Consider the following 21,044-nt stretch of genomic DNA (forward strand, 5'->3'; position numbering starts at 1 on the left):
ATACGTAATGTTGTTCTATGGACAACAACAATTCATCTGAAGCTAAGCATTTTTTAAACTATGTCATCAGTCTCACTGTTAGCCTGCATTGCAATATCGCGTTTGGGACAGAGTGTTCCAGGAAGAGTAAAATGGAAAAAAAGCAACTGCAGAACACCAGCGAAAATCTAATGAAGTACCTTGGTTTAAAGTTTAAGTTATTGCCTACTTCCAGTACTTGAGAAAGTGAATAAGGGAGATATTGAGACACTCACGGTATCCTTTAATACCTCTGCTAAACACAAATCAGTCCCCGATGTTCACAATTAAGTGGAAGTTAATTATCTTTTGCTGCAGGGAGTACCACACCTCTATCATTCTGGAACTTCTGCAGAGGAGCTTCTGAGCTCAGTCGGTGAGGCCTGCCTCCATACTGTAGATTTCTCTCTCCATCTTAGCTTTTCCAGCTAACAAAAATAACTGCTAGTAACCTACCAATTCTGTTCCCATAGGCCATGAAATACAGAAGCACTCTTAGGTCATTTGGCCCATAAAGACTGCAGCACCAACCAATCAAGGCTGTTTTTTTTTGTAATTTATTTTTTAATTGAAGTTTATCATCAAACAAATATTTCCGTAAGATGTATTTCAGATACTGTACATGTATATCATAAATTTGTCACAAATCTCCACATAACAATTATCTGAGGTATACACTTATAGAAAGGAGAGGAGAGAAAGAACCAATGAAATAAGAAAACCACGTCCTCACCATAACCCTTAGCCCCTTTACCAACCAAGAATTTCTGCCTTAAGTACACCCAATTACTTGACTTTTCTGACTCTCCATGGCAACAAACTCCACAGACTCACCACCCTCTGGCTGAAGAAATTCCTCCTCATCTTAGTTTTAAAGGACATCCCTTTATTCTGAGGCTGTGCTCGGATCCTGGACTTTCCCATGAAAGAAAACATGCTCTCTCCATCCACTCCATCCTTGCCTTTCAGTATCCAGTAGGTTTCAATAAGATTTCCCTTCCTCATCTTCCGAATTCCAATGAGTACAGGCCAAGACATTTTAAGTGCTTCTCAATGTTAAGTCTTTCATTCTTGTGAACCTCCTCTATCCTCTCCAGGATCAGCACATCCTTCCTTTGATATGGGCCCCAAGATGGCTCATAATGTTCCAAATGCAGTATAACCACTGCCTTGTAACTCCTTAGCAGTACATCTTGATTTTATTGTCCTCTTTTGCTTGCCCTGTCAAAATGAATGTCAACATTGTATTTGCCTTCTTTAACACTGACAAGTTAACCCTGAGGGAATCTTGAAGGACTTCCAAAGATTGCACCTCCAATTTCTGAATTTTCTTCCTATTTAGACAATGGTATACAGTTTTATTCTCCCTACTTTCCTACAATGTGCTCAGTCTGCATCTTCTTTATCACTTTGCTAACCTGTCCAAGTCCTTTGGCAGATTCTCTGGGGCATTTCCAGTTCCCCCACCTGTCTTTTTATCATCTGAAACTCAGCCACAAAGCCACCAGTTCCTTCATCCAGATCATTCATGTATAAGATGGAAAGTTGTGGTCCCAACACCGACCTCTATGGAACTCCACAAGTTATTGGCAGCTATCCTGAAAAGGATCCCTTTAACCCCACTGTCCACCTTCTGCCAGTCAGACAATCTTCGTTAGTCTCTTGTCTCCAACAACATGTGCTTTGACCTTGTTCACTTGCTTCATGTGTCACCCTGTCAAAGGACTTCTGAAAATCTAAGTAAATAACAACCACCAACTTTGCTTTGTCTATTCTTACTCTTTCCTCCTCAAAGAATTCCTACAGATTTATTAGGCAAGATCTACTCTAACCTTTAATATGTTCTGTCATAGTATTTCCTAAATTAACAATAATTGCCATGAGGTTATTCAAGCCAAATTTCCTTGAATATTTGCACAGAATTCACTGTTTCCTTGAATGGTTGCATCACTGTCTGGTATCTAAGGGCCACAGCACAGTATCAGAAAAAGTTACAGAAAATTGTAAACTCAGCCGGCTCCATCATAGGCACTAGCCTCCCCAGCATCGAGGAAACTTTGGAAAGGAAATGCCTAAAAAAGATGGCATCATGCATTAAGGTCCCCCATCACCCAGGTCATGCCCTCTTCTCATTGCCACCATCATGGAGGTGGTACAGGATTCTGAAGGCGCACACTCAACACTTCAGGGACAGCCTCTTCTCCTCCATCATCAGATTTCTGGATGGACAATGAACCCATGAACACTACCTCATGAACACTACTGCAGAGAAAATCTGCAGATGCTGGAAATCCAAGCAACACACACAAAATGCTAGAGGAACTCAGCAGGCCAGGCAGCAGCTGTGGAAAAGAGTACAATTAACATTTCAGGCTGAAACTCTTCAGCAGGACTTCATCAACACTACCTCACTATCTTTTTCCTTTTGCTTTATTTGACTCTATTTTGCACTACTTATTCGGTTTAATCATATATATGTATTTCCTATTGTAATTTATAGTTTTTATTATTAGAGAGCTGTGCAGAGGTCTTAAGCATATATATAGCTAAGGTGCTTAAGGATTTTGCACAGTACTGTATTTGTCAACATGGAGCAGAGAGCGAGTTGAAAATCTGGCGGGAGCAAAGGATGTTGGCAATGGCGAGAGTGAAGGGGTGTGGAACACGTGGCAGAGAAGGTGTGCCAGGGGAGGGAGAGGTGCAGGTGCCGACTCATCCAGCCCTGAGACACCAAGCAAGGTCTCTTGATTCCAAACAAATGGTTCGTTGATCATTACAGAATGTTTCTCTGGTGCTTCTTGCTCCCTCCTCTCTCCCTTCCCCTTTTACCAACCAAGATTCCCCTCTCCTTGCCCCCTTCACTCTCTCAGTCCACAATAGAGACTCATATCAGAATCAGGTTTTTCGTCAATCACAAACGTTATGAAATTTGTTCTCTTTTTGAGCCCAGAGTACAGCGCAATACATAAAATCACAACTGCACTGCGTGAAAGTCTGAGGCACCCCATCTATAAACACGTGCCTAAAACCTTTCCACAGTACTGTAGGCATTGCAAAATGTACCGTGCTGCCAAACAGCAAGTTTCACGACAAATGCCAATGATATCGAACCTGACTCTGATTCTGAATTCAGAAAATTTGTGTGCGTTTTGGGGTGTTTAGCACCGCTGCTGTTTGGGAGTGTGCAATTATAGAACGAGAGGATTGGCCTGATCATGTTCCTTGTCAATGCAAATGTGTAAAATTATAGTAGAGAAACTTGAAAGGACGACCCCACACACATTACAACACGACAATACAGTAATTCAATTTTCTGATTTTAGGTAAATATTCAAATAGGTTCTTTTACCAGATTCTTACCTGAAATAATTGCTGAACAGACCCTATGGACTTACTGTCAAGGACTACAACTCAGCTTCTCAGTGCTATTTATCTATCTATTCTGCCTGTCTATTCATTCATTCATTCATTCATTTATTGCACAGTTTATCTTCTGCACATTGTTGCTTGTCACCCTTTGTATGCCTTTCATTGTTTCTATTGTATTTCTTTGATCCACTTTGAATGCCCATCAGAAAATGAATCTGAGAGTTGTACATTGTGACATACATGTACTTTGATAATAATTTTACATTGAACTTTTCAACTTTCTCAGGAGGTTAAAGATATTTCATATGTCCTTGTTGACTCTTGACAAATTGTATTAATGCAGAATAGAAAACATGCTATCGGGATGCATCACAGCTCAGAGCAGCAACTGCCCTACATGTGGCCACAAGAAACTGCAGAAGGTTGTGGACATGACAGAAAACAGCCTCCCCTCCATCCCTCTAACTTCTCACTGCCTCAGTGAAGCAGCCTGCATAACTAAAGACCCAGTCCACTCTGGAGTTCTCTCAAAAACCTCTTCTCCCCCTCCCCCCCATTGGACAGAAGATACAAAGGTTTATAAGTATGTACTACCAGGTTCAAGAACAGCTTATTGTAACATCCTTCATTGTCCTAGTCAAAAGCTGAGACAAGAAAACGTTATAGCCTGCCTGGGCAGTCTGCAACACAATTTTCCAGTTTTAGGTAGCATCATTTCCTTTTCCCCTTCCTGACCCCTCATCACTCTCTCTCCCATCCCCCTACCTTTTCCACACATCCATCCACCATTACCTATTTCCATCCCACACTTGCTCCACCTCCCAGTTCTTTCTACAGGATTCACCCACTGGGTCTCCCCCACCTCTCCTCTAATGTTTCCCATTATCAGCTCCTTTATCTATCAGATTCCAGCACTGATAGCCCTCACTGTTCCACTTATCACCATGCAGCATATCTCCAACTGTCTCCTACACCCTCTTCCTGTACTGTCTGCCTTCATCTGTTATGTTGTCCAATGCGACCTCCCCCTCCCCTACTCCCCTACACCCCCATTCTCTCTCTCTCTCTCTCTCTCTCTCTCTCTCTCTCTATATATATATATATGTATATATATCACTCTCCAATCATTCTCTTTTTTCCCCTCTTCTACACTAATTACTTTCAGACTTCCACATTGTATAAAGAACATATAGAATTATAGCACAGTGAAAAACTTTCGGCTCACAAAGTGGTGCCGACACTTTAACCTACTCCAAAGCTGACCGAAACCTTCCATCTCTCCTACACCATCTTCCTGTATTGTCTGCCTTCATCTGTCATGTCCTCCAACTCCACATCTCCCCGTCCACCCACTCCCCCTACCATCCATTCTCTCTCCCTGTCACGCTCTCCAGTCTCTCATTCTCCCCCTCTCTCTCTGTCTCCTGCATATTCCCACTCTCTCTTTCTCATTCCATTTCTTACACTAATTCCTTTCCAACTACTTTATTGTGTAAAGAACATATGGAAAATTACAGCAGAGTCCAGGCCCTTCAGCCCATGATATCATGTTGACCCTTTAACTTAATACAAGGTCTATCTAACCTTTCCGTCCCACAAAGCCCTGATTTTTTTTTATTGTCCATGTGCCTATCTGTTAATTGTCCCTGATGTATCTGTCTCTACCGCCACTGTTGGCAGGGGCTTCTGGATGTTAATTTTCAGTGATCCATATACAAGGATCTTTAAGTTCCCATGTGATTGGAAAGAGTACTTGCCGGAGTTCCAGTTCCCATGTCCCACTGCACTGCAGGTTGAATAGATACTGTTGAAGAGTGTCAGGGAGATATTTCCGTGCATTTTGTAGATGGTCTACCTCAGGTTCAGCGAGCCAGGACAGGGGAATTCTATCTCCTGCTACCCTCACTGTATTAGATCACTGATCCACAATGGATCCTGGTCCTGCAGCAGCTCAATGTTAAAAGTCTCCTTCTTGATGTCAGATCTCTTCCCTTCTCCATAAACTACTTTCCTACAACATCCAGAGATCTTAGTAATTCTCTGGATGTAGACTCTTGCCCTGATCGGTACAGGTTTTTATAGATGCACCACAGAAAACGCATCCTCTCCGGGTGCTTCACAGTTTGGTATTGGCAGCTGCTCTGCGAGTGACCTCAATAAACGACAGAGGGTGGGGGACACAGCTCAGCACATCACAGGAAGTTGCCTTCGCTCTGTACTTTCAGCTGCCCCAGTAAAGCGGTCAGCATAATCAGAGACCCCTCCCCCCCACCCACTATGGAGATTCCCCCTTCTTACCCCCCCACGACCGCCCATGGGACAGAAAATACAAAAGTTTGTAAGTATATACCACCAGGCTCAAGAACAGCTTATTGTAACATTCTTTATCGTCCTAGTCTGAAGGCAAGACAAGAAAACCTCATTTTCTGCCTGGGCAGTCTCAACACAATTTTCCAATTTCAGGTAGCACTCACTTCCTTTCCCCTCCTGGACCCCTCATCACTCTCTCTCCCATCCCCCTACCTTTTCCACACCATATTTCTATCCCTGACCCCCTCCTCCTCCCAGTTCTTCCATCCTAGTTTTCACAGGAGTCGCCCACTGGCTCTCCCCTGCCTCATTCCCCTCCTCAATTCTGTTCTGGTCCATCTGCCATTCACCTCTCCTCTAATGTTTCCCATTATCAGCTCCTTTATCTATCAGATTCCAGTACTATCAGTGTTCCCATTTAGCACCCTCCAGCATGTCTGCACTTTCACCTGTCCCATCTCTCTCCTGCACCATCTTCCTGTATAGTCAGCCATCATCTGTTCTGTCGTCCAACTCTACCTATCACTGTCTCCCACTTTCCCCACTCCCCCGACCTGCCTTCTCTCCTACTCACTCTCCTTCTCCAACCATCCCTCTCCTCTTTCACTCTCATTCTTCCCCCTCTCTTTCTTATTCCCACTCTCTCTTTCTCATTCCATTTCCAACTACCTCATTGTATAAATGAATAGATAGAACATTAGAGTACAGTACAGGCCCTTCAGCCCACAATGTGGTTCTGACCCTTTAACCTAACCCAAGGTTTTTCTAACCCTTCCGTCCCACAAAAACCTGATTTTTTTCTATTGTCCATGTGCCTATCTATTGTCTGTTAATTGTTCCTAATGTATCTGTCTCTACCGCCACTGTTGGCAGGGACTTCTCAATGTTAATTTTCAGTGATCCATGTACAAGGATCCTTGAGTTCCCGTGTGATTGGAAAGAGTATTTGCCGGAGTTCCAGTTCCCCTGTCCCACTGCACTGCAGGTTGAATAGATACTGTTGAAGAGTGTCAGGGAGATATTTCCGTGCATTTTGTAGATGGTCTACCTCAGGTTCAGTGAGCCAGGACAGGGGAATTCTATCTCCTGCTACCCTCACTGTATTAGATCACTGATCCACAATGGATCCTGGTCCTGCAGCAGCTCAATGTTAAAAGTCTCCTTCTTGATGTCAGATCCCTTCCATTCTCCATAAACTACTTTCCTACAACATCCAGAGACCTTAGTAATTCTCTGGATGTAGACTCTTGCCCTGATCGGTACAGGTTTTTATAGATGCACCACAGAAAACGCATCCTCTCCGGGTGCTTCACAGTTTGGTATTGGCAGCTGCTCTGCGAGTGACCTCAATAAACGACAGAGGGTGGGGGACACAGCTCAGCACATCACAGGAAGTTGCCTTCTCTCTGTACTTTCAGCTGCCCCAGTAAAGCGGTCAGCATAATCAAAGACCCCCCCCCCCACCCACTATGGAGATTCCCCCTTCTTACCCCCCCACGACCGCCCATGGGACAGAAAATACAAAAACTTGTAAGTATATACCACCAGTCTCAAGAATAGCCTATTTTAACTTCCCTCATTGTCCTAGTCATAAGGCAAGACAAGAAAACCTCATATTCTGCCTGGGCAGTCTGCAACACAATTTTCTGAACTTAAATAGTATTCAATTCTTCTTCCCCTCCCCCATCCTCAGCACTCTCCCTACCTGTCAAACAATCCATCCACCATTACCCATTCCTGTCCCCCACCTGTCTCCCCTCTCGGTTATGTCCACTGTAGTTTCCCCCCACCTCATTCCCCTCCCCAATGGACCATCTCCTCTAATGTTTCCCATTATCTTTTATTCAGCAGATTCCAGCAATGGTAGCCCTTAGTGATCCCACTTATCACCCTCCAGCATGTCTCCACTTTCACCCTTGCTATCTCTCTCCTGCACCATTTTCCTGTAATGTCTGCCTTTATTTGTCATGTCATCCAATGTTAACCCTCTCCCTCTCTGTATTCCAGCTACCACCTTCTCTCACTTTCTCCTAACTCTCATATTCTAACTTTCTCATTCATTCTCTTAGACTAATTGTTTTCCAGGTACCTCGTGGCATAAACAACATATATGGTACAGGTCCTTTGGCCCATCATGCTCTGCCACATTATGCTTTGTTTGCCCTAGTAATTTTTATGTCTTACAGTGTCATGCTGCCACAAAGCGATACAGTTCATGGCATCTATATCAGTGATAATAAACCTGATTCTTACTTTGTGAAAGCTGCTGGGTGAGGGGTTAAACTGGACAGTTTTTCACAAGGATCACTAAAATATTTAGCATCACATGGATTTTGTTTTCATTGCACCATCTTTCTTTTCTTTTGCTCCATGTTTTGATAGTCATTCCTAGAAATCTTAGAAAGGAAAAAAATCTGATAAATAAGGATTAAAGGATAAAGATAAGCCTTCTTTGAAAAATTGCCATTTTTCATGAGAATACTTACTGCTGTGTTTTAACATAGCCAGCATGTCAAATGCAGAAATGTCAACCTGGATTTTGGAATGTTTTCTCTGATGTTCAACTTGAACCCAAAGCCCTTGGATTCTGAACTAACAGGCTGAACAATAGTTAATTCATCAAGCATACTATTGTAATTTGTAAGGATTCTTTTAAAAATATATTTTATAAATTTAGAAAACATCGCTGCAATTTTGTATTAATATTTTAAAGTTAAAGCTAATGTTAGGTTCCCATTTAAAAGACAAAGAAAATCCTTACAAAATTGGTATTTTAATAGCATGTAATATTTTATATTGCATATAAAAGTGCAACCTAATTAGAGAAGAAATTCTTTAATTAATTAGAATGATAAGAAATATATGTTTTTGTAACATTGTCTCACTGACTGTTTTGAATGCAGCTAAGTGCACTGATATTTTCAGGAGCTAGGGTGGGGGGATGGGGATTTGCCTTGTGATTTGGGACTCAGTGTTGTTATCAGAAGGTTGTCAATTTTCTATTGCGTGAAGGCCTTCAGTTCTGGTGTACTACTAAATAATTCATATTTAAAATAATGAATGAATGCAAGTGTGGAAGTTTCACACTTTGTCTGTCTTCTCTCCTGGAAATAAAAAAAAAGCATATCAAAACCAGATGTGAATATGATGTATAGGGAATTCTAGCCGCAAAACTTTTGCAAAAGAATCTAAGTTTATAAAATTAATCTCAAGTGACATTTCAAAGTCGGGAACCTTGGTTTAAAATCCCCGCTCAGCTGTTTCCCGCGGGAAAGAAGATACAAAACCGAACCCCGCATTCACAGAGCAGGGAAGGTCACTAATACTTTTCACACTAACATGGGAAAATATAGATAATAACTGCTTAAGTAACTTAACACCATGTAAATACAAATAAATATGTTATATGAAAGTTGTTATAGTAAAATATCAGGTGGGCTGGCGGACCTATAGTAACTCGAAAGATTCTAAACACCGCTCTTCCCTAATGGAATGATCCAGCCGGCTTTCACGTAAGAGCCATAGCGATTGGCTAAGAGACGTGAGCGAAGAAGTCCTCCGAAAGGGCCACCCCCATTGGGAGAATCTCTGCAAGTGGAATCGGAACTGCTTTCTGATTGGTGAAAATTCCCATACGATGCTGACCGGGGCGGGGCGTGGCGCGGTGTTGATTTTCGAAATAAAGGCGGCGGCTGGGAGCCGGGGCCTGGCTACATGAAGCAGCAGAGTCCCGGCTGGGCAGTGAGCGCTGGGCCCTTCCCCTCCCCAGCTGTGCCATTCCCTTCCTATCTGCGCCTTTGCTTTTAGCTTGGCACCTGGAGACAATTTTAATTTTGGGTCTGAAAGACGATGAGCGGAGCCGGCTCCTCTCGGCCCGTCCTGGACGCGGCCAGGCCCCCCGGGCCCCGTGGCGCTGACCTCGTTCCCCGGCGACCCTACATCTCCCTGCAGAAGGCCAAGTCGTGCAAGGCCCTGTTCACAGGCAGCGGGATCGATTACCCCCGCGACACATCAGTGCTCAGCCCCGTCACCAACTTGGCTCTCAATATGGACAACCTCAGAGGCCTGGGCAGGTAAATTGACCGGGAGAAGGGGAGACGTGGGGCGGGGGGAGAGCTGAATGAGAGAATGATGTATTACGGAGGAAGCTTGTGTTGGTACTTTGGGTATAAGGGCTTTGGAAGGATTGTGACCTTGCTATCGTGGCTGGAGCAAAGGGTGCAGAAATTTTTCTTTTAAGAAAATATGTTCTGATGTTGGAGATAGTCCAAAGGGGTTTCACGAGAATGAATCGGGAATTAAAAGATTAGCGTATGAAGACCATTTACTGATTCCGCGCCTTCACTCCGGAGCTTAGAAGAAGAAAGTGGATCTCGCTGTAATCTTTTGTATATTGAAAGCTCTAGAAGGGTAGACGTGGAGAGGATGTTTCCAATAGTGGAAGAAGTCTAGGACCAGGGGGCACAGCCTCAGGATTCAAGGAAGTCCCTTTATGGGGAGGGTAGCGAATCTGTGGAATTCGTTGCCACGGACGACTCTGTAGGTTAAGTCGCTGAGTATATTTAAAACGGAGGTTCTTGATTAGTCACAGTATCAAAGGTTATGGGAAGGACGCAGGAAAATGGATTTGAGGGAGCTAATAAATCAACCAGAGTGAAATGGCAGAAGCAATTCGTTGGACCGAATGGCCTGATTCCGATCTTTTGTCCTACGTACAGTGTGGTGGGGGAGAGTAACGCAGCCAGGGACTGCTGCTGGGTCTAGAAAAACTGAGTCTTGGGGGAAAGTTTTTAGATTTAATGATCAGTTAATCTTGGTACATATATGTGTAAATGTTGATGCATAGGTGTGTGAATTAAAATGTGGGCGTGAGGATTGGGTCATATTTGCAGTGTATCAGGAAATATGCTGTTTGTGAACCCTGCGATGTAGGAATGCCTTTATTTTAATATATTATTAATAATTAGTGAATTAAAACTACCGCATCTTCAAATAATACTCAACTACAATTTGAAAAACTTGAATGGATCTTAATTTTAAATTCCTTTCAGATTCGTAATTTTTTGTTTTTTGTTGTAGCAACAATGATACACCGAAGCGTCGACCAAACGGATCCCCTTTAATTAAGACTCTCTCATCTGATTCTGATGCCGGTAGGTGTACGATGTTCAGATTAATCGTTTGCTTGTAGTTGCATCTGTTGTATTAGTTTAGTAATAAACTATTTTTATCCAGAAAATCGCAGGGTTTTTAAGGATCAAGGCTAAGTGTGAAAATTGTTCCTCAGAACGATTTGTAAAGCCTCTTCCATTGAGGTGGCTTTCTTTCAAGGGCACTTCAGTTACATTTTAAGAAGGTGCTGTCTCATCCGAGTTCCTTTGGAGAGGGAGGGGCTCTGTTGGGTGAAGCTTCCCTCGGCACCCAAGAGGGCCTCCTGAATGGCAACAGTCCTATTACTTCAAGGAATAGTACCTAAAGCATTGACTGTGAATTTAAGAATGAAAGCCATTGTATTGTTTATTGTCGGTAATTTTTTGTCATAAAGTGCCTTTTATAACCATATAACAATTACAGCACAGAAGCAGGCCATTGCTTTACTCTCACCTAGTCCCACTGACCTGCTCTCAGCCTGTAACCCTCGATTCCTTTCCTGTCCATATACCTACCCAATTTTACCTCATCAAAGAAATTTTGGGTTTATCAAAGAAACTCAAAAAATTTAAAGACCCAAAAGTCTGATTTAATGACTGGTAGTATTAATAAAACCACATTCTGGGTGGTACTCTGTGTGGTTTCCTGTTCATTGAGTTTTAACAGAAAATAAATTGTGCAGGTACTGTTCAAGCAAGTCCAAGGCTGAGTCATGCCATCCCCTCTCCCTCCCTGGGTGGCATCAATTGCTACCTTTTGTTTCATTTTCCCAGCGTGACATTGGAGGTAATGAAGTCTCATTCCATTAGACTGCCCAGCAGCTCTGTGTGATGTGCTGTTGTGAAATGCAGCCTGGCTCTGCAGATTGGGATATCTCTCCCAAGTGGTTAGTTAGTTTTAACACTGAACCACTCTTCACGGCACGAAATGTAGGGGAGTTGCAGGAGATTTGAGGGCACCAACTGATCCCGTGGTGATCTTAGTGTGCAGTTGGTTTTCTCTTTAAAATTTGCAGCCTGCTTTATACCCAAACTGCAGCTGGGCATTAATCTGAAAAATCATGATGTTAATTTGTTTCAATTTTCTGGGTCTGTGAAGGTTCCAGTTTAACAATAATGCAACCAATATTGCACATTGGGCCATGATAGTAGTATAGATTGTGACACTATTACAGCTTGGGGCATTGAGTTCAGTGTTCAATTCCGGTACTGTCTATAAGGAGTTGGTATGACCGTGTATTTCCTCCCAGTTTTCTGGTTTCCTACTTTCCAAAGGTTCGTGGCTCAATTGGTCATTGTGAATTGTCCTGCGATTTGGCCAAGATTAAATGGGTGGGTTCTGCTGATTGGCTTGTTGGGCCTCTTCTGCACAATATCTCTAAATAAAATATATCAGAAGTAAGAGGAAATCTGAGCAGCGCACAAAAATTGCTGGAGGAACTCAGCAGGCCAGGCAGTATCTGGGAAGAGTACTGTCAATGTTTCGGGCACTCAATCCAAATCTGTTCAAGCAAAGGGAACCTGCTACCTCAGGGATTGAAAGGATGGAGGCAGAAAGAGAAGGAATCCATTGTTTAAGTGGGATCTCGACTAGAACTCGAGCATCTTGTTGGCAGTTGCTTTGTGCTGTAAGCTTTACATTTGAAAGCAGCTGGACTTTTGAAAGAGGTGACGTGCACCAGGCTGCTGGGTGCTGACTCTGTGGCTTATTCTGGAGCAGGTGGGCTCCGTGCTTGTAACTGCCATTGTTCCTGATTTTGAGAAATTTCCCCAAGGGTGAGATGGCAGCTGCAGTCACAGGTGGATGTACAAGGAGCTCATGCACTGCATTTTCAGCTGTTAACTTGCTCCGGGAATATGAAGCATGAGCGGCATTCAATGATGCACATTGTCATGAATACTTTCTCTATCGCTGTCACTTGGCGTCTTTGTCATTCTTATTTTTACTGATTGTTAATTGTATTACATGAAGGTAGTGTTTTAAAGGGGATTAATTTAAGATGTGAATTCATTCTTTGTTGAGTGCCCCCCTCCCTCCTTTGAAAATAAGGTTGCTGCATTCCTCAGATTTCAGGTGTTCATTGTAGCTTGTCCTAATAGGGTGAATGTTCAGAGTTCTGATTCAGACGTCACTTCCTCTCATTTTTCCTAATCTCAAATCCAAGTAAAATAGATTTATACTATTTGGATTTGAGATAAGGAAAATCCTTTGGTGCAAGTCATCTGGCATTGTAGAGATTAGTGAACTGCAGGTCTTTGTGTATTCAAGGAGTTTAAGATGAAGGTGAAATTTATTAGTTGCATGTACATTAGTTTACAGTAAAATGCCTCATTTGTGTTAGTGACTGTCAGAGTCCAAATGTGCTGTGTTCAGCTGGTAAGTGTCTTTTATTTATTAAGATGGTGTGCAGAATCACCACTTCCAGCACTTTGACCCACGTGGCCCAGTTTAACCTATCCTAATCACGAGACAGTTTACGTTGACCAATTAACCTAACCAGCAGATCTTTGCACCACACTCCTGGCTCCAGCATGCCATACCTAGGATGCGCTAACCTTTAATCAGTTCATCTTTGGAATGTGGCAAAAAAAACAGAACATCTGGAGAAAACAGTGACGGGAATTGAATTCTGACCACTGTCAACATGGCTAATGGGAATCCATTGAGTACAAAAAGCAGTTGAAAGACGAATTACTGTTACTAGTGTGTGTCACGGTCTTTGCGTAACAGTGCGGCATGTACCTGGGGGTACTTGTCTAACTAACAGAAGCCAGGTCAGTGCTCTAAGTTATTTCAAAACCCAGCAATGAAGCTGGACAGTAAGTTTTAGTTGATAAATCTGGACGACAATGGCATTGCCAGTAATGGTCATCATGAAACAATGGGCTGTGAAAAGCAAGTGATGGTTCTCTGTTTTCCTTTCGGGAGACCTTTTCCTAACCTAGTTGCAATTCTGGATGCCTCGTGATTGATGCTTGGCCTCTGAAATGGCCAGTGGGTGCCTGCTGTTGGATAATTCCTATGCTTGTTTTTACATGATGGCCCTTGTGCATGTAATTGCTAAGTGAAATTTCAGTAATTACAGTGCAGTTGCTTATGTATTTTCTAAAATTTTAGCATTTAGTAGTAATCAGGCTATTTTATGGGTTGGTTGTTACCAATCTGGATTTTCTCTAGTAAGTCTGAGACAACTGCGATTGCTTTCCTTGTGTTCTTTGTGTTCTCTACTCTTATTAATTATTTTCCATTCTCTTAAAACTTTTGCAAGCAATAATCTTTATTGTCTCATAAACAAGAGAAAATCTGCAGATGCTGGAAATCCAAAAAACACACACAATGTTGGAGGAACTCAGCATTCATGAGAGGAGAAATACAGTCGACATTTTGGGTTGAAACCTTTCAACAGTCCTGCCGAAGGGTTTTGGGCCCAAATTGTCAACTGTACTTTTTTTCCGTAGGTGTGGCCTTGCCTGCTGAGTTCCTCCAGTATTTTGTGAGCTTTTGTCTCATTCTTGATTTCGGAGGAGACTTTGCATTGTAAAACAAGCAGAATCCAGAACAAAAGATAATGTGTTCTTTGATGTTTGTCTTGTACAGGGCTTTGTATGGATTCGCCAAGTCCAATGGATGAAAAGGAAATTGATGAAACGTGAGTCACACACATTTGAAGTTGTTGACTGTTTTTTGGTTCTTGATGTCATTGCAGTGGTTGCTTTTCAACTTGTCATTGCTGATGTATTCCGTGTGTACACTTTGATGCTTGTGTTGCACCTTATTCGTTCGTTATGTGATGTGGGCATTCATGGTCTTCACATGGCAATGATTATTCCGGGTAAATTTTTCCACAGAAGTGCTTTGTCATTGTTGCCTTCTGGGTGGTGTACCTTGGGCCCAATACATTCAGAACTAAAATCAGAATCAATTTTGTCACTGACATGTCATGAAATTTATTGTTTGGGGCAGCAGTACAGAGCAAGACATAAAGAAACTGTAAACTGCAATAACAAATATCATCATGTGCCATGGCCATGATTGTTCCTGGTATATTTTTCTACAGAAGTTGTTTGCTATTGCTGCCTTCTGGGCAGTGTTTGTACAAGATGGGTGACCCCCGATTATGAATACTGTTCAGAGGTTGTCTGCCTGCCGTATGTGGTCACACGATTAGGTCTTGTGATGTGCACCGGCTGCTCATACAAATATCTACCACCCGCTTCCGTGACTTCAAGTGACCCAGGGCTAAGCAGGTGCTACAACTTGCCCAAGGGTGACCTGCAGGCTAGCAGAGGGACGGAGCACCTTGCACCTCCTTTGGTAGAGATCTATCTCCACCCTTTATTGCACCTAGCTACTTTATTCATGACTAGGTGCTGTTGCCCACGTACACCATTTGTAGACCACCTCTGGTCAGTCAGGGAGTAATCCTGAACTAGTTACTTGCCATTTCACCTTCTCGCTCCCATTCTGACCTTTGTGGCCTCCTGTACAGTTACATTGAGGCTCAGTGAAAGCTTGAGGTATAACACTCTTCCATCTAGAGCTCCAGTAGTGGCCACAGGTCACGTGTTAAAGGTGGAAGCGGAAGATGAGGGAGATTTTCAGTCTGAGGTGTGGAATGTGCTGCAATGCCCATTGCAACATTCAACAAGTTTAGATAAGTATGTGGGTTGGAGTGGTATGGAGAGCTGTGGCAGGTCAATGGGACTAGGCAGAGACTGGATGGGCTGAAAGTTTTGTTTGTCGTAGTGCTATGGCATTCTGACTTTTGTCAATCTAATGGTGCAAGTGTATTTGCCTTAAGAATGACGCTCAATAGAATGACGTTCAGTAAGCCTTCCAACCTTGATGTTTGCTGGCAAAGTGCAAATGGTGGAAATCTCAATCCATTGGTAGTTGGCTTGAGACTAGCATAGCCCTGTGCATAGCTTTGAATAAAGGGCCATGTTCCAGCACCCTGATCATTGGCACTTTTGGAAAAGCAAGAATTGTTGCTGTTTCAGTATTTTATACAATTGTAGAAGCTGCCGATAACATCCAGTATTGCATGACTATCAGGTTATTCAATTTTAGGAGTTCCCCAGCTTCTCCTTCTTTGGTCTTATTTTTATCTCTTCACAACACCCCCCCCCCCCCCCCCCACCAAACAGCCTTCCTTCTGTTGTCCTCTCACTACTTCTCTCCCCCACCCCCCCACCATCTACCCACCTCACACAAGGTTCCCCCCATCCACCATCTGGATGGAATTGGTTTGTACTGAGTTACAGTGAAAAGGTTGACTGAATCCTGCTCATACAGATAAAATCATTACATAGTACACTGAGGTTGAACAAGGTAAATCAATAACAATAGGATTCAAGAAGATAACAAGGTTGATTCCTTCTGCTGGTCACCTCATTCTCACCAACTTTACTTATCAGGCACACAATCAGTTACCAGTGTTGATATTTCCCACCAGCAGTTGTCTGTCATCACCCTCCACTCCTCTACCCTCTACATTAGACCATGAGATATAGGAGCAGAGTTAGGCCATTTGGCCCATCAAGTTTGCTCCACCATTTCATGAGGGCTGATCTTATTTTCCCCTCAACCTGAATCTTCTGCCTTCTCCCCATGTCCTGACCAGTCAAAAATCTATCAACCTCTACCTTAAGCATGTGTAACTCTGGCTTCGGCTAGCGGCTTAATGTAGGGGGTAATAGCCCCTGGCCCAGCCAAACTTGAAGTCTTATTTGGGTGAATGCTGCACGATGTGTTCCCTATTACAAATCAGCACCCCGAAATAACAAACACTACACAATATGCAATTAAACAATTAAGTTTTATAATTCTTAGTTGACTATATGATTAGTAAAGAAATGGGGGTGGGGGGGAAATGGCCCAATCTTGTCTGTTACGTAATATTGGAGCTCACTGATAAGTCAATCGTCCACCATCGACCTACTCTGATCGTCACTGCCCTTCGGACCTTCGTTCCCGGTCCATCCGTCCGGTGGTCTTCCAGCTCTCTCCACAAGTGTCTTCCTTCTCTCGCCAACCAAAGACTGTGAAAATCTCTTCCAACTCACAAGAAAGAACCCAAACCCAAACATTGCTGCTACAGAGAAACCATTACATTATCAGTGACGCCTTACAGCATGTTACACCCCCCACCCTCCCATCAAATTTATTCGTGTCCTCCTGATGTTGAGATCATTTGCCAGCCCTTGCTGCAAAACAAAGCCCAATCCAGGTGTAAAAGCCAGTGACATAGTAGGGGTCACACTCTGCTCCCTTGGTGCTATGTAGGCCAGCCTATCAAGTGGTCTCCTAATTCTGAGACCTCATCAAGCTCTTCAGGTTCAGACACTACTGGGTCTACGTCCGATCCATCACTTATGCCCACCTGCAACTTGAAGCCCTCTGTTCCGTGTTCAAACCCCGTCCTGCTGCAACCTAGGCTGCCCAAAGCTAGCCCCCCCCCCACCCCACCTCACCTGTCTCACCAGGGAGTTGGCAAAAGGCAGCATATACCACACATCCAGGTCCTCATCCTCTGAATCAGTATCTCTCTCGGGTGGGGACCAGCCTACCCTCTCCTGTTGGGGGCCCAGTAGTCCCCCTGTTTTTCTGAAGAGTCCTCTTACTAGATTCAGGCTCCAAGTCGGACTCCGGGTCTACCTGCACCTCTTGTTCCAGGGGCAGCAGGTGGTTCAGATGGAGAATCTTGACCCTCTGGCTAAAGAATTCCTCGTCTGTTCTAAAAGGATGCCCTTCTTTTCTGAGGCTGTCCTCTAGTCTTGGACTCTCCCACCATAAGAGCTACCCTCTCCACACCCACGCTATCAAGGCATTTCACTGTTTGATAGGTTTCAGTGAGGTTGCCCCTCTTCTGAATTTCAGTGAGTACAGGCCCAGAGCCATCAGCCATTCAATTTTAGTGAACCTCTTTTGAACCCTCTCCAGTTTCAGCACGTTCTTTCTAAGTGTTCCAAACCTGCTCAATACTCACAATGAAGCCTTGCCAGTGCTTTATAAAATCTCAACATTACTTTCTTGCTTTTATATTCTAGTCCTCTTAAAATGAATGCTAACTTTGCATTTCACCTCATCACTGACTCAACCTGCAAATTAATCTTCCAAGTCTTTGCCCATTCTCCCATTCTGTTTTGTCCTTCTGAAACTGCTCTACTTTCTCAAAACTACCTGCCCCTCACCTATCTTTGTATCATCTGCAGACTTTGTAACAAAGATGTCAATTATATCCAAATCATTGGCATATAATGTAAACAAAATTGGTCCAAACACAGACCATGTGGAACACCTCTATTCACCAGCTCTTTATTCCCACTCTGCCTCCTGCCAGATAGCTACTGCCTTGTCCAAGCTAGAATCTTTCCTGTAACACCATGGCTTGTAGCTTGTTATGCAGTCTCATGTGTGGCACATTGTCAAAAGATTTGTGAAAACCTTGCTTCAACAGTTTCCTTTTTGGCTGTCATTCACTTACCACTCACTGTCTTAGAATAAGAATTGGTTGGGTGGCATATGTCATGAAATTTGCTGCTTTGTGGTGCAGTACATTGTAATACAAATGTAACCCCCTGGGTCGCCTCAGGCTCGCTCAGCTCGTTTCGTCTAGGGGGAGCAGCCTTTGGCCCCGCCAAACTGGGTAATCAGCTGGTGTGGATGCTGTGTGATGTCCCCGCCTCACCCAAAAACAGACAGTACACCATATGCGATTAAATGAGTACAATTTATAAAGGTTACTATAACTAAGTGATTAATAACGATACAGTATATATGAAGAGAAAATTAAAGAAAAGGCGCCAAACTTATCAAAGTCCAAACCACTTCGTGCACAGCCGTTGGAGCTCAATTTCTGAAGTCTTCTGGCCACCATTCGATCCCCTCCGAACTCCGACACGCAGCTCAGGACCCTCCGAACTCCTCGACTCTCCAAACAGCTCAGGACCCTCCGAGTGGTCAACCAAGCACATCTAGCTTCATTCCCCCCCCTCCTCGGAGAATCTCCCGGCCTCGGACCCCCCTTTGGGGTCCGATCCTCGCCCAGCTTAGAGCATTGCGTCCTCTCTCTCGACCCCCTCGCGCCGATCTGCCCAAAAGCCCGTCAACAAAAGCTTACAGACTCAGAAGAAAGAACATTAATCCCCATTTGGTTTACAAAGGAATACCATTCTCGTTATCAGTAAATTAGCATTCCTGCTAGTTAACAAAAAAGAAGAAACCCTCTTTACACAAACACTATACATTACGATAAGAAATATATTTAAATTGATAAACAAGAAAAAAGAGGCAGTGTTCATGGGTTCATTGTCCATTTGAAAATCTGATGGTGGAAGGGAAGAAGCTGTTCCTGGCTTGTGGATGGTAGAAATGAGAGCATCTCCTAGGTGATGGGTTTTGAGGTGGGGGGGGGGGTCCTTGACGACTGCTGCCTTTTTGAGGCGTCGCATTTTGAAGGTTTCCTCTGTGATGGAGCTGGCTGAGATTGAACTTCCTGCAGTTTTTTCCACTTCTGTACAGTGGTCACTCCACACCAAACTGATGCCACCATTTGGATGCTCTTAATGGTCCCTTTGCAGAAATTTCTGATAAGTCTGTGGTGACATAGCAAATCTCCTCAAAGTTCCTTAGATATAGACACTGTAGTGACTCTGTAATTTCATCAATGTTAGATCTTGACACCCAGGAACTTTCAACTACTTACCCACTCCACCGCTGGTCCCTCAATAAGTACTAGTGTGTGTTCCCTTGACTTTCCCTTTCCTGAGTTTGACAATTAATTCCTTGGTCTTATTGACATTTAGTACTGGGCTGTTAAATCAGCTGATAAATCGTGCTCCTGCATGCCACAGTGTCTCCATCTGAAACTCTTACTAACATAGTTCTGTCATTGGCAAATTTGTAGATGGCATTTGAGCTGTGTCTAGCCTCTCAGTTATGGGTGTAGTGAGTAGAGCAGTGGGCTACTTGCACATCATTTGAAGTGTTTCTGTGATTTCAGTGGAGATGTTACTTCTGATCTACACTGACTGTTCTTCCTAAGGAAGTCAAAGTGGGTACAGAGGTCCAGGGGCTAGTTGATTAGAACTGAGGGTGTAATTGTGTTGAACGCTGAGCCGCAGTCAATAAACAGCAGCCTGATGTAGGTTGCGGGCAACTGGGTGATGGTCATTGAGCCAGTTCGTGTTACTCTTGGGCACTGGTATGATTGTTAAATTTTCAAATGGGTGGAAACCTCTGACTGCGCAGCAGTGAGATTGAAGATGTTCTTAAACCCTCCCACTTGGTTGTCATAGGCTTTCAGTCCCCAACCAGGTCTGGCGCCTTGGGAGTGTTAACCCTCCTGAAAGATGCTCTGACATCAGCCAGATGACATATCACGGGTTCACCAGATGCTGAAATGCCTCGGGATCTTCTTAGCGGTAGTTTTATTCTCCCTTTCAAAGCATTCATAAAAGGCATTTAGCTCATTCATGTCAGGCTTTGCTTTGAAGGAAGTAATGGCTTTCAAGTTGATGTGCTTCTGATTCGGTCTTATCAGAATTTTTTTTCTCTGTTAACATAGTCGTACTTGGTTGTCTAGCTCTAGATCACTAGTCTTGATGCCACAAATCTAGCCCTCAGCAGATTACGAATGTTCCTGTTCATCTCTGTTTGGGTATGTGCAATGTTCTCAAAGGCATACTCACCGCCCTGCCTATTATACTATACCCCTCCGCAGTGCACCTTTCTCAGAATCATTTCTCATCACTATTGGCCATCTCTCTGCAGACTGCCCTGATGTCAGGTTCCGATATGAAATGTTGGTTCTCCCCCCCCCCCCCCACCCTGCTCAACCTGCTGAGTTCCTCCATGCTTGTTAACCTATACATTCAAACTCCTGGAGGAACTCAGCAGGTCAGACAGAAGAATGTTCAGTTGATTGGGCTGAGACCCTTCATCATGACTGGAAAGGGGCAGTTTGAATTTTTAATAGTCTTGTGGTAAGGTGTAGCACAAATGCCTGAGAATCTAGGCTATGTTCTGGTAGATGTTTCAAGTTAACAGCTTGTGCTCTATCTCCTTGATGTCTCTGCATTTGTAGCTGCTTTTGAAGTAAAACATGTTTAGAATTTGCATGTTACTGAACCACTGCACTTTTTACAAAATGTCAGAATTCTTCCAGTTAATGGAGTAAACTTCTAAGGCCTCCA

At 43.5% G+C, this 21,044-nt stretch overlaps 1 protein-coding gene across 3 annotated transcripts in view; it reads left to right on the forward strand.

Moving 5' to 3' along the window:
• Nucleotides 1-9,372: 9,372 nt before the first annotated feature.
• cdc25b (cell division cycle 25B) overlaps nucleotides 9,373-21,044 on the forward strand; it is a 37,045-nt gene continuing 25,373 nt past the window's right edge. For 2 of the 3 annotated variants that reach the window (XM_059965701.1, XM_059965702.1), the window contains exons 1-3: nucleotides 9,373-9,770; nucleotides 10,777-10,850; nucleotides 14,446-14,497. In XM_059965701.1, coding sequence (XP_059821684.1) covers nucleotides 9,547-9,770; nucleotides 10,777-10,850; nucleotides 14,446-14,497 — 350 coding nt within the window. In that variant the 5' untranslated portion in view covers nucleotides 9,373-9,546. Of the gene's footprint in view, nucleotides 9,771-10,776; nucleotides 10,851-13,356; nucleotides 13,623-14,445; nucleotides 14,498-21,044 lie in introns of those variants that run through there. The other variant, XM_059965703.1, reaches the window with a different exon arrangement.

The sequence above is a fragment of the Hypanus sabinus genome, chromosome 3 (genome assembly GCF_030144855.1).
Source record: "Hypanus sabinus isolate sHypSab1 chromosome 3, sHypSab1.hap1, whole genome shotgun sequence".
In the NCBI taxonomy this organism is placed as follows: Eukaryota; Metazoa; Chordata; class Chondrichthyes; order Myliobatiformes; family Dasyatidae; genus Hypanus; species Hypanus sabinus.